Source organism: Prionailurus viverrinus, chromosome A3, assembly GCF_022837055.1.
Source record: "Prionailurus viverrinus isolate Anna chromosome A3, UM_Priviv_1.0, whole genome shotgun sequence".
Classification (NCBI taxonomy): domain Eukaryota; kingdom Metazoa; phylum Chordata; class Mammalia; order Carnivora; family Felidae; genus Prionailurus; species Prionailurus viverrinus.
The window spans coordinates 34,705,636-34,720,157 of record NC_062563.1 but is presented as its reverse complement, the minus strand read 5'-3'; the positions used below and the strand labels follow the sequence as shown (position 1 = coordinate 34,720,157).

Here is a 14,522-nt window from a genome sequence, read left to right as displayed (position 1 = left end):
CATCAACTCAGGCACGTATTCAAGACTTCACAGAATAGTTCTGTTAAGGGTAACATTCTTTGTTCTAACTACCTTGTATTTAAGATATATTCATTATAGTCTCCCCCTCTCTCTGCCCCACCTCCACTTACTCCCTCTCTCTCAAAAATAAATGAACATTAAAAAACAATTTAAGATACACTCATTATATGTTACATTAGAGGTTCTTCTCCAGGGAAAACTTACTTTTTGAAGTTTCAAAGGACTCAAACTTGACTGGCTGAATATAGTTCACCAGGTTAGACATCTCTTCTGTGGCCATGGCCTCACTGCCAGCAGTACCCTGGAAGCAGAAATAAAAATGACATTTCCAGAGTCAGCATTACATTACCAAGGATTATGTTCCCAGGGCAATGATCAAGTGGCCCACGAGAGAGAACACCATCCCTTCTCTTCTGAAAATGATTATTGCCAATAGGAAAATTCACCACAGGAGAAAATTTACTTGTACGTTAGGCAAATATGGGGTGGCATACGGGGTGTTTAGAGGCAGCTCCCAGTGTGCTCGGTGACCAGCAGTATCAGCCTGAGAGCTTATTAGAGATGTAGCATCTCAGCCTCCACCACTGGCCTCCAGAATCAGAATCTGCATTTTACTAAGGTGATTCAAATGCACATTACAGTTTGAGAAGCACTAAGCTATATGTCACTGGTCATAGCATAAATTCCTTAGCTGATGTCTAAGGTTAAGAAATCAAGAAATCAAGAATTCACTGTACAAGATGAAAATTAGTATGTAGCTGACTGCCAGTGAACCAAAAAAAAAATTGTTTTTAAAAAAAGGTTGCCTTGTGGAAATAGGTTGGGGTCGGTGAACAAGTATTAGTTTTCTTTATAAATGTTCATCCCTCCCTGCCTTCTTGGTTCCTGTGTGCCTATCAGGCAAGCAGTACAATACAGCACAGGGGTTAGTAGCTAAGATTCTAAAGCCAGATTGCCTAATTTCAAATTCCAAGCCCACCACTTACAAGCTGTGCAATCTTGGGCAAATTACTTAACTGTTCTGTGCCTCAGTTTACTCACCTGTTAAATTAGAATAAAAACAGTCCCAATAGCATATTGAGCTTTTGCGATTATTAAACGAGTTAATTTATGTGAAAGAACTCAGAACAGTACCTGGCACATAGTAAAACCTCATGTTACTTTAGTATTACTTGCTATTACATATCACTTTGATAAAGTTTTTAATAAAGGAGAAAACCAATACTGCAGTATTGGCATGGACAGACCTCTGTAGACTGATCTAATATTCTCTCCCATTTTTAGAAGAGAGAATACATGCAGACATGATTTCTTTTGAAAACGCCTGTAGCAATATTTAGGTTAAATGTTAATTGGGAAATATTCATTTGCAAATGGGCCATCCAATTAGTAAGGCAGTTTTGAATGGACAAGAATCAGTGATAAAACTTATGCACAATTGAAATAATTACCAGGAAGAACTACTTTACCAGGCCTGTTAATAGTTTTCCTCCTGGACACTAACTTGAAATTTAGTGGAGGAACATAATTAATCAAAACTTTAGACAACATTAAAGGAAATAAGTGTAAGAGGAAGAACATTATGTAAGAACAGCTTATTGTTACTTATACCTGAGACAGACACTTTCCAATATATTTGAGGGAATATTCAGTGTAAACTTTTGGATTAAGACTCTTGCTAAAACAAAGTTTTGAAATTCCAATGGACTTATCTCAGATTCACTTCTAGATCCTGTGCAATTAATATTTCTTAGCTGATGAAGTTATTTGGGGTGTTTTAGCTTACATCATCAGTAAGGAGCTCTAGTCATTTCAAAATTACAACAATGGAATTAATGTCATATTTATGAACATTTCTCCAAACCCCCATGTTTTCTCTGGATTTGGGGCCATTTGACCAACAATTTAATTGCCTCAAAAATTGAAGCAGGCATTTGATGTCACAAATTTTGAATTCACCTTCCAGAGACCCCATTTGATGGAAGGAAGTCTTGGCAGCATTGATCATCACAGAGAACTTTTGCTCAATGCTGTGCTTATTCCTTTAGTGACTCAAGTGCACATTTTTAGTGATTCAAGTGCACATTTTCATTTTCCAACAGGGTAGCAGGTTTAAAATGAACTGTGACGCTTTTGACCACTAGATGGCAGAAGGAGACCATGAACTATATGTCCAGACGGCGCAGCAGGGACTGACAAACTAGGGGATGAGCCTCTGTGACCAGAAGTCAGTTCCTAGACACCTACCTCATCCATTGAAGATTTTTTACAGTCGTCATCATCGTCATCGTCGTCACTCTCAGTATCAGCTTCCCCTGTCAAATTTTAATAGCAGATCATGAAGTAAACAAACATTTACAAGTTTGAAGCACATGTTAACAGGTGCATTACAAAAAATTTCCTTGGAAATTGGCATAACACTGTTTTAAAATTATTCATTTGGATATTTAAATTTAAAAATTTTTTTTTTTTCAACGTTTATTTATTTTTGGGACAGAGAGAGACAGAGCATGAACGGGGGAGGGGCAGAGAGAGAGGGAGACACAGAATCGGAAACAGGCTCCAGGCTCTGAGCCATCAGCCCAGAGCCCGACGCGGGGCTCGAACTCACGGACCGCGAGATCGTGACCTGGCTGAAGTCGGAGGCTTAACCGACTGCGCCACCCAGGCGCCCCTGGATATTTAAATTTTATAAATTATATAGAATTGTATTGAGATTTGGAATATGGATATTTTCTCTAAATTTACTTTGTGAATACCATTTGAAATGTCCAAATTCTATTAAAAACGCTTAACATTTTTATCAGTATGTTTAAAAAAATATGGTGTCATCTCAATTTAGCTTTCTATGGTACACACATCCTATATGGACGTGTACGTTGTCTTTGGGGGTCTCTAGGACTCTGAAAGATAAACTCTCTTTTTCCCACTTTTCCCTCTTTTTCTGAGCCTTGATTCTTCCATGTGATGCTTGCAGCACCCAGTGACTTTACTGCTACTTTTCTGAGGCCATAGAGGACCTCACAGTTAAGGCCGAGTATTTGATCTGGAAGAGGAAAGGCAGGGCTGTGGCAGCACACCTGATGACACAAAAATTGTAAAGTAACTATTGTATCTTACGATTTTCCTGCAGGCTTATTTGATGGATGCATTGTCATTCATTTAAACAATGCATGTATCTTAGAAAACGGTGACATTCTGTTTCAAAAAGCAGGATAAAATGCATGAACCCTTAAAATAATTATGCGTGGAAATCTGCTTTGGTCAGACATAATTTAGCTGCATATTTAGCCAACACACAGTCATTTCAATGGATTATTTTTCCTCTCTGAAGATTTATTTGGTGGATGATTCCGCTCTTTAAAAATTCACACCAGCAGGAAGTATTAAATTCTTCCACAGCCTTGGGTCTCAGTCTCACCTGATAATATCAGTTTTGTAAAAAGATTTTCAAGTAAAATACTAAAGAAGGCATTATATGATGACTACTATCTTTCAGCGTTAACACAGTGCCATAACAGTACGAGCCCAGTAGATGGCTATATTGGCTCTACAATGAGGTAACTTGCACTGGCTAGGTCCTCCCCCCCTCTCAAATCTTGTGAAAGTTCGCAACCCTGTTCAATCTATGTAAATGACACAGTGTCCACAGCATGTCTTCCAAAAAGCTTATAAATGTTTTCATTTGACTAGCAAAGGTCAATCAATTACTGAATAGTAGCAGTGAGCAAAGTATTCATGAAGTATCTTTAGAGGGAAAAGATTTCCAGGACCAGTAAGTCTTATTATTTATGGCTCGTTTATTGAAAGAAAGCACATGCAACCACTTTATGATACTTACATTGTGTTAATACAGGGAATCCATTATAATTTGGAAAGAAAACATATCTCATTATATACCAACACATTCTTTTGGAGGTTGGCACTTTATTGTTTTTTATAATCAAATGTGTTGCCCCAAGTTCTTTTTACTTTTTTTTTCTTGCTTTTTAATTAGAGAGGGGATTCTTTTTTTTTTTAATTGAGTAATTTCAAAGGTTGTTTGGCAAAAGCATGTAACAGTGCTTCATGTGATATAACAACACACCAATAATTTCATAATCCTCCATCAGGTAATTCTTTAGTTTATGTGGGAAAGAAGTAGTTTGTCTTCATTTACTCTATGAGCAGGACCCTGGTTTCTCCCTCATAAGTCTTCTGAGGGATCTTGGAGGAAACTTAAGACCATAAAACCTTGAACCATAAAGAAAATCTATCCTAGTTCTTTAAGACAAGTGTACTGGCAAAGGGCTGAATCTTGGAAAAGGCACCTGGCCAACAGGCACCATGATAAGTAAATTAGTTTTGAAATAAGAACCATTCCATGTTTTTCAAGTTACTTGAGTTCCCATTACCAGAGAACATCTACAAACCAAATGGCAAATTAGTAGGGCTCATAATTCAAAAGACTACCTACATAATAAAATGTCCAAAATTTTCCATTGAAATAAATAAAGATTGCACAACAGACCATGGGGCTAGCTTAGGAAATCTACCGAATTACTAACAGATTGCTGTTCTTCTCTGTATTAAGCAATAACGTTCAATGCCTGTAAAAATTGTTATTTGTGTTATGCATCCAGTTAATAAAAAGGGAGAGAACTGGTAGTGGGAAAGGGAGATGGGGAAACAAGTTCCTGTATGCAAAGGAAGACTTGGTTTCTTCCCTAGATTCAAGGGTTTCAAGAACTGTAAACCTTCAGAAACAATATTCTTACTGAGAACAAAAGTTAGTTTTGAAAAAAGAATCAGAATAATGTATTAATGCTTGAAATACACACTCAAAAACTACCGCCCCCAAAAAACCTTTCAAATAATTATATATTTGTTGGTAAGAATTTTACTCTAAACCATAAAAGAAATTGGCCATTGAGATGGAAACATACAAGAAAAGTTAAATCACTGATTTGGTTAACCTTTTTTTCCCCACCAGGTATTGCTCTAGAATTTACATTTTAACTTAAAATTATTTTGAAATCTTTTTAAAAATGTTTTTTAATGTTTATTTATTTTTGAGAGAGAGACAGAGTGCAGGTAGGGGAGGGGCAGAAAGAGAGGGAGACACAGAATCTGAAGCAGGCTCCAGGCTCTGAGCTATCAGCATAGAGCCCAACTGACGCAGGGCTCGAACTCATAAACCATGAGATCATGACCTGAGCCGAAGTCATATGCTTAACTGAGCCAGCCAGGCGCCCCTATTCTGAAATCTTTTAATTGATATACAATAGATATGCAGAGAAGTACACATACCATATATATACAGAGGGATGAATTTTCGCTGACTAAACAGACCTTAGTAACCAGTATCCAGATCAAGAAACAAAATAAAACCAGTGTCCAGAGGCCCCGTTGGATGCCCTTCCAGTCATTTCTTCAAAGGTAACCATTTCCTGACCTCTAATTTCATAGGATAATTCTGTCTATTTTTGTACTTTATATAAATGGAGTCATACAGTGGATTCTGTTTTTGTATTTGAGTTCTTTTACTCAACATTTTGTTTCTGAGCTGTGTCCATATTGGTGTGTGCAGTTGTAGAGTGTTATTGCTGCATATTAATCCATGGTGTGAATATACCACAACTAATGATGGCACTTGTCATCCAGTTTCCAATTTTTGGCCATTCTGTGTAGTGTTGCTCTGAGCAATTCTTGTGCATCTCTCTTGGTGAATATCTATACACGTTTCTGTTGGGTATATACCTAGGAATGGAATCCCTGGGACCGAGGGTGTGCATATGTTCAGCTTTTGCAAATACTGCCAGTTTTCCAAAGTGATTGTTCCAATGTGAGTTAAACTTTCCATTCAAGAACTTCCTAGATTCAAGCTTCAAGTTTCCTCCACTTACTCACCCTCCAATCAGGAGAGCCCTTTTCAGATTGCCAAGATTCTGATTAAAGCTAAAAAAGAAATCAGACTAAATGACAAATAATTCAAAGGAAATGGGGTGACCACTTGAATTCTTTTCTCATCATCCATAAAAATCTATTTCAACCTAAATCTAAAAGGAAAATTAATGATACTAAACATCACCTAGAAACTTTGATAGATAATTCAATTGCCTTTACCTTTTTACATTTTAAAAGAGATCTGTAAAATATGGATGAGTTGAATTGCCCAGAACTCTTCAGCATATCATCAATGAGAACATATTCAGTGAACATCCTGTGCCCAGACCCAAGTTAATGTTAAGGTATCATTGCCCTTGAGAAGCTTAAACTCATGCGGTAACTCCAAACATTTGGCCCATGTGGTAGACAGACCACAAAACCATATGGCTCCCCCAAATGACCATGTCCTGGGGATATGTTCTGTGCCCTGTGAATATACAGCAAGAGGGGCTTTGCAGATAGATTAAGATTGAGCTGGGGAAGATTATCCTGGTTTATCCAAATGGGTCCAATGTAATGGTGTGAGTTCCTAAAAGCAAAGGACCTTTGTTGCCTCTGGTCAGAGGCAGGTATGATGACAGAAGTGAGATGGGACATTCCTGGATTGAAACTGGAGGAAGAGACCATAAGCCAACAAATGTGGGTGGCCTCTGGAAGATGGAACAAGCAAAGAATAGGATTCTCCAGAGCCTCCAGAAAGGACAGCAGCCCTGCTGACAACTGGAGGTTGGCCCAGTGAGACCCATGTGGGCCTTCCTACTTACAGAACTGGAGATCATACATTTGTGTAGCTTTTTTTTGGTTCATCTATTTATTTTGAGAGAAAGAGAGAGAGAGAGAAAATGAGTGGGGGAGCGTCAGAGAGAGAGGAGAGAGAGAGAGAATCCCAACCAGGCTCCACACTGTCAGTGCAGAACCCGGAGTGGGGCTCGAACCCACAAGCTGCGAGATCATGAGCTCAGCCTAGGTCAGACGTTCAACTAACTGAGCCACCCAGGCCCCCCCGCCATTTGTGTAGTCTTAATGAAGCCACCAAGTTTGCAGCAGAAACAGAAAACCCATACCATTTAAAAGTGTGTCCAAATAGGAATGTAACATTCCTTCTAAGTTAAATTAGAGCAGCAATTCTTAAAACCACACGTAATAGGGAACAAGAGCCTGCCAACCCCTCACCGGCTCCTGGAGATGAGGGCTCAAACATGCTGGAGGAGTCACTGTACGTGTTGGAGGCTTGTTCTGAGAGCTTCTTTTTGCCACTTCCTTCTGATGACTTATGCGATTTCTTCTTATTTTTCACCAAAATTTTGTACATTAAATCCATAGGGCTTGGAAGAGGAACTCCAGATTCCAGCTAATGGAAAAGAAAAGCACCTTCCTTAACAATACTGCCCCTTTCTCTCAGACCCCCTCCCCAAACCCCCAGCACAGTGTTGGACACCAAGAGCTTCTAGATTATTAGTTACTACGTTCATTACAGCTCATTAGACTGTTCTAAGCGTGTGTCCCGCATGGGGGCTGCTTCATGGTTCTTTATTTTTTCATGAAAGGCATATTTTAATTACCGAACTCTTATTTTTCCACAACGAATCCCCATGAATCAGACCCACAGAAATGTACTGGGAGATTTGCTAACCCAAAGTTTTATGAGTTTTCTGATGGACCATAAGTCCAATCGTTTTGGTTTGAGGCAGATAGGAAGGCTTTGTCCTGGATTTTCGAAGAAGGGAAGCCAATTAGTGTGGTGTCTGTCAGGAAGGGTGTCTGTCATATGGAAGCCTACAGAACCAACCTTTCAGATGCATTTTAAAAAGAGCAAACACCCCATCTGGAACTAGGTAGTAAGCTGCACATGTCCTTGGCATCAGCCCAAGTGGGCTGGTGGTTTCACATTTCCTTGTAGCCCTGAGATTCGAGCTACCCTTATTTGCAAACATTATTGCCAGTGTTTTCAAGCTTGCACATCTAATGGGAAAATCAATTTCCCATGAGAGGGTTGTTAGATATTATATCAGAGATTATGTGTGCAAGTCCCAAGGTGAGTTATTTTTAGCAAGTCTAGTGAACTCCCCTAAACTGGTCCTTTATTCTTTGCTTACAACAAGTCTGGGGATTGGTATGAAATTGTGTAAGAATGTGTGGAGATGAGGAAAAAGGGTTGAAGAGGGGAAAGGCTACTTTAAGATGTTCCTACTGCTTTTCCTTCCCAAAGCAGGGATGCTTGGCAATAGGAGGCCTGAGTTCTGTTCCACCAAAAGGCACATGCAAGGGAGTGAAGAGTGGATGCAGGGCCAGGTGGGGATCTCATTGTACCACCTACAATGTCCCATTTTGCTGAACCATGTCTCTCAAAGGGTGTAACGAGGTTCCATGGGAGATGATCAGAACCTGTCTGGCCCGGAATGTCTCCATGGAAGATATTTGTGATTCTGGGAATTCTGTAGTCCTGCTGGTCACGTCAGGCAGTGGGGGAGGGACAAGACAGTGAGCAGAGGAAGAGGACAGATGCATGTCTTCCACCCTCAGTGGGGCACACTGCCGGTTTCCTCCTGGTCAGGCTTCATTATCAACTCAATTAATCTTCCTGAGAAACACAAACTTGGAAAGGATGTAAGGAAGTCTCCCCCTAACTCCAGTCATTAATATGTACATTCCTTCAGCGATAAACCTTGAAGCTGCTTACTGGGTATTTTTCCAGTGGTTCCATGAGAAGAGCATCTCCAAAGATCAGTCGGCAATACTCTGCCATCTTGGCTTGCTGCTTTGGGCTAAGGGAAATGAGAAAAAAAGCAAGCAAGGGGGCTTATTTAAAGGGGTTGGACATGATTATTTTGTGTTATTAATTACAAAAAGAAGTGATTTCTTCAACTTACCCTTCAAGACCAATATGTATCACTCTAAACCCCTTGTTTACTATCCTGACTTCTGTGAATTTGAATACCACATGCAGAGAGACAGTGAAGGCTATTCCTATGGCTAGCCTCCATAGACACAGATGGAGAGGACAGCAGGTCATTTGCCAGTCACTGGATTCTTGAATGCCCCAGAATTATGGGCTCAGTCCCTTTTGTTCAATTTCCTGATTCTAAGTCAAATGCAAGATGCTTGGGGGCAGACTTCAGCCATGACTCCATGTGAATTCTTGGTTGAGATTTGTCTAACCCACAAAGAGCTAGCTGTAAAGGAATGTTTTTAAGGAGGTGAGGGAGGAGAGGAAAGGAAAGGAGAGAGGCAGACAAGGAGGGAGGGAGGAAGAAAGAGAGAGGAAGAGAGAGAGAGAGAGAGAAAGAGAGAGAGAGAATCTTAAAACACAGAAGGGCAGTCAGGCCGAAGTGTGTTCACTTGGGAGGGGATTCTGGAGGGAAGATAGGAAGCAGGCACCATGAGGAAAGGTGTCTGCAACTCTTATGTGCATAATAGGGCAGCAGAGGTGGTGTGAGCCTGACTAAGTGCTGGTAAGAATCTGATCTGAAAGAGAAAGGCTGGAGCTGTAGGGCTTGCTGAACTGAGCTCCAGGCTCTCAACCACTCTGGATCTATAAAATGAGGATAATCACAGTTCTTGGAAAAGGACAGAGGATGCCAAGAAGATGAAGCAGAGTAATGGATGCAGATGCCTTTGAGGCGTTAGGAGAGTGGGGCGAATGTAAGAGGATCCAGAGTTACCAGGCAGCACCCACCAGCTAGACTGGGCAACTTGCGGGCTGGTTAACACATAAACACAGTCGGTACGAGGGAATATCTGCCATCTTTCAATACTCCTGCTTCCTTTGACCTTTTAAAAAGCAATAATATTTTTTTTCTCGTTCTGTAGAATGTTAAGTATCATTATAAAGGTATCCAATTCCATTGGGTTTTATGGACTGTGAGTTTGATCTACAGGCTGTCAAACTTGATTTCCAATAGTTGCCTCTACATGCTGCAATGTTAATACATTTTCACAAAACTGGGATTGCAGTAAGAATAAGTAAGTGATAAAAAGCCTTATTTACCACAATTCAAAACAATTCTAAAGTGTGATTCTTAATTTTCTTTCTCTCTTCCATAACTGTTAAGCCTGGATCATGGACTCCCTGCCCCACCCCACTCTAGATGGGGGATGTTCTAGGGATTCAAATTGTATTGCAATGGTCCCTAGGGAAAACCACTATATCCTTTTTCAAAAGCATATATTTTGGGGGTCAAATGAGTTCTCTGGGTTTCAACTAGAAGCCCGAGGTCACTGCTTCATTGAAACTGCAGGGAGAGGCAAAGAAGAGGTTCACAGAACTTGCCAAACCCTGTACAACAACCACCCCCCCACACACACACACACTTGCTCATTGTCCTTTCTTGACCTGGAGGAGACTTTATTGTGTGGCCTGTGTGGTCCTCAGAATATTCCTCACCAGTGTCAAGGAGAGAGGGAAACCTGCCAGTCAGAGAACGGATCGTGAAAAGCGTAGGGGTAGTTGTTTCAGAACAACTCATTAGAGGCTGGGGAGCAAGCAGAGAAGTAGCTGATTTGGCAGAGCAGCCCCGGGCATCTGTTCAGATGCTGTTGCTCAAAGGATAACCAGCCCAGGGGCTCAACCAAGCCTACAGGTTCCTCAGCTGAAGCGGAGACAAGTCCATCTATGCCAGGCCCACATGCTCCAGGCTACACAGAAGAAACTGTCCAAGCCCTCTGACTTTCACGGAATGGTACTACCATGTGTCACAGAGCTTTGCTATTCCAAGTGTGGCCCATGGACCGGTAGCATCCACAGCCCCTGAAGCTGGTCAGAAATGCAGATTCAAGGCCTCCAATGCAGAATCTAAGTCAGAATCTCTGGGGAAACAGGACTCGGGGGTCTTCACAAACCCTCTAGGCGATTCTGATGCACCCTCAAGTTTGAGAACTGTTCTGATAGAGTAAAAAGAGTCAACAGGTGCTGATGTAGCTGCTGTTTTTCTAGAGTATTGGAACTTGGGGTTCCTTTGATCAGAGACTTGCAGTAAAGAGGGAGAGTTTCACCTCAATGCCCTGTTTTAGGATTTTGAGGGGAGCCACATTTTCATCAGTGGAGGGATTTTGAGGTGATGTTCCAGGTGTTGCTAAGCAGGTAGCAGGCAGAGTCCTCTGTCCTTTGTCAGGCCGTCCCCAAACCAGGCTTTAGGAAGGATTTTGCTGGAGCAAAATCTGACTTTATTCCAGTAAAGAATCACTGAGCTGTTAGTGCTGCAGGTGTTGGGGCCTAGGGCCAGGTCCTGATTCACTGAATTGGGAGAGAACTCCTGGAACCTGCATTGGTAACAAGCCTGAGGGTAGTTCTGACATGGACAGTTCCACAGTGTTTAAGGTAACACTCTGACACTTCACCCAAATAACCCGAGGTCTTAAGAAAATGTTGCTTCCTCGGCAGCATCGGTATGGGGCCTGAGATTATGGATTTCTTTTTTTTCCTTTTAAGTGAACTCTACCCCCACCGTGGGGCTCAAATTCATGCCCTGAGATCAGGATTTGCATGCTCTATCAACTGAGCCAGCCAGCCGCCCCAGCTCTGCATTTCTGACAAGCTCCTCAATGATGAGGCTGCCGCTGGCCCACAGATTAACCACACTCTGGGAAACAAGGATCTAAGTCTGACCTAGACATTTTAAAATCTACCTCAAGATCAACTGAAATGAAGAGAACAAGAGGCAGTTTTCCAAGAAGAAGTAATATGTGCTACTTGGTAATCAGGCTATTCACGTTCTCCCCAAACTCACACACCCACCTGACAGGGAACGGACTCAGAGCAGAGAGCAAACTGAATAGAAAAAAAGGAAAACAAAGCAACTTTGTGGGTCAGAGCTGTGGAAGTAAAAGACATTCACACTGCAGTTACAGAGCAAGAATAAAAAATTCCTGAAGCACTCAGAGCATCCACATCAGCTACCACGGAGATGAAGTGACAGGAAACACTCACAAATACATTTGGAGTTTGGGCCGTAGCAGGCACATCTGGATATATGAAATACCCCTAAAATATAGGAACCTGGCCAGGTGGTCAGCTTTTTGACAAAGGAATGCACCCCATGAAATGTCATGGTGTAAACCCCCCACGTTGAACTAAACCAACCTCCTTCTCTATAGATGAGGAAGCTCTTACCCATGGAGATTAAGGACCTTGTCCAAAATCTCACATTATCTGTGGCTGAACCAGAACTAGGGGTTACTTCACTTGAATTCAGTATAGAATTCTTTTAATGAAAATGCTAGCTTACAAATTAGGTGGAGGATTGGAGCTGGCTAGGGCCTTTTTTTTTTTTTAAGATTTTGAAGTCTCATTTCTACAAATTCAAAATCAGGTGTGGGAGTGCAGCTCAGGAATCTGCATTTTATGGGATTCTGATATAGCAGGTGGAGAAGGAGAAGTTGCCAGCAGCTCATGGCAGACTTCCCTTTGTTGTCCACAGATAGGTAATTTCAAGTATTTGGAGAGAAAACCAGAAGATCTAGTGGATTTCTTCCTTTCTTCCAGTGTGAGTTTCTTTTGTAACCTGAACCAGAGTTCTGAATCTGGCATTTTGTATATGCAGCACACAGGAAAATAAAATGGTCCACTAGAAATGGCAAGCAGGTTGCAGATGTTTTTGGGAAGTGTGTCCCAGGGTCACTGGGTTGAGCAGGATTCGGAGATTAATTTCTAGGGTTAGTAGGAAATAGGGCTGCAAGTGAAGCACGATGTCTGCCGCTGGGTTCAGCAATGAGGTGAGTGGCCCACATGTCAAGCACAGGGTTGTACCAGCAAAGGGAAAGCTTATAACTTTTCTTTGGGTGTGTGAGTCCTCCCAGGAGAGGACTGAAGCAGAGCAATTTTGATATGTGAAGCTCAAGGCAATGGAAACATGAAGCAAACAACTGTCTCTCACGAGAGACTCCAGGATCTTAACATTTCACTGCCATCAGATTATCTCGATGGTTTGGGGTAAATATGGTGTCCTTGGTTTTCTTTTGTTACATATGAATTATTAATAAACTTTTAAAAGCTAAATTTCTCATTTTTTAAACCAGAAAGGGCAATATTGTGGTACTATCTTTTGGCTTTTGTGTACAATGCAGGGATTAGTTTTCAAGCCCTGTTTTGGTTCTCTGTATGTTTGATGTTGAAAACCACAAAAAATATCCTGTGGTTAAGGGTCACAAACCACATAAAAGTGAACAGTTACAGGCAGTTGCCTTGTGGATGCTCTGGTTGCCTTAATTCGATGTTTTGAAGGCTCCTGATGTATCTGCTTAGGCACAGGGATAGCGTTGGTTAAATGTGTGAGTTTTGAAGCCAGACCAACCAGGTGTGAATCCTAGCTCTGTCACCTCTTAGCTGCATGGCCTTGGGTAAGTTACTCATTCTCTTTGGGGATGAGTTTCAACATCTGTGAAATAAGGATTATCATAATAATATTTATTCTTAGGAGCACTTGGGTTTGTGGTGAGGGTCACATGAACTTATATCTGGAAGGCTGCTGGGCACAGAATATAAATTCAATAAATATTAGCTGTTATGTTTCTGGTGGTAGTGGTTGTTGATACCTCTCTGGTTACCTTATAGGAAAGTTCAATGAGGCAGATGTGAGAATCAAGAATGGAACTATAGCTTTTCATCTTGTCTAGTTTATACAAAAACATTTCTCGCAGAAAATAAATGTGCTAGATTTAGAGATATTTCTCTAAAAAGGACGTAATACATCAACAGGTCTGGGAACCACAGTGCCTGAAAGAAGGCGCTGAAGCACTGTTAGAGCTCAATTACAAACGGACTGGCTGAGATGAGAAAATGCTCATGCGCAAGTCAGAGCTGTCACAGCAAATGAGGTATTAAATACAGCAACGAAAGAGGCGCTCCCTTTAGTTCCAAGAGAAATAGCAGTGAAACAATCAATTATTTTCTCTTCAATTGACCCTCAGAAGTGTTAGAAAAACTATCTGCCAAATGATTAAATCATTCGTTGGATGACTGTTTCCCAGTGAAACAGAACCAAGAGCTGGTAAATGTAATATGGATTTCCTGAGGGCAGACTAGAAATACAGATAATTATAAAATTGGTTACTTCAGAGTAAGGTCTCTCTCCATGTATACATTAACAAATAATCACATTTAAGTACTTGGAAATTCCTCAAGCTGAAATTCGTGCATGACCAAACTGTTTCTTTTAAGATTTTAGTGAATTCTTAAATAACTGGTGAGTTAATGCATGTGTCACAAACTAGTTGGAAAAAGGGAATCAATAAGTGATCTGGGAAAGACTTTCAATAAGAAGGGTGGGGGGAGGAACCTGTGAGCCAAATTAGGACAGGTGCTGTTGGCTTTTAGTTGAGAAATCTAGCTTAGGTCATTGAAATGAAAGAGAGAGCTTCATAAATATTCTTTTGAGCAATGGTATACACTATACCAGTCTTCAGACATTAATTCCATGGACTAGAATTTTAGTTTCTTGAATTTTGATTCAATAAAAAGAAGACTCTTTCATTTTGGAGCACTTTAAATTGGGCAACTATAGGGTAAACTAATACCCATATTTTAGATATAAATGTGTCTTACTCTGGTATTTTGTGATAAAATGAATATAAAAGAC

At 40.8% G+C, this 14,522-nt stretch overlaps 1 protein-coding gene across 6 annotated transcripts in view; it reads right to left on the bottom strand.

Annotated features, from left to right (window-relative positions):
• Nucleotides 1-14,522, bottom strand: part of PLCB1 (phospholipase C beta 1) — a 708,066-nt gene that overhangs the window by 149,492 nt on the left and 544,052 nt on the right. For all 6 annotated transcript variants that reach the window (XM_047853458.1, XM_047853461.1, XM_047853460.1 and 3 more), the window contains exons 13-16: nt 8,630-8,714; nt 7,123-7,300; nt 2,269-2,336; nt 226-322 (exon numbers count right to left, since the gene is read on the bottom strand). In XM_047853458.1, the coding sequence (XP_047709414.1) occupies nt 226-322; nt 2,269-2,336; nt 7,123-7,300; nt 8,630-8,714 (428 nt within the window). The remainder of the gene's footprint in view (nt 1-225; nt 323-2,268; nt 2,337-7,122; nt 7,301-8,629; nt 8,715-14,522) is intronic.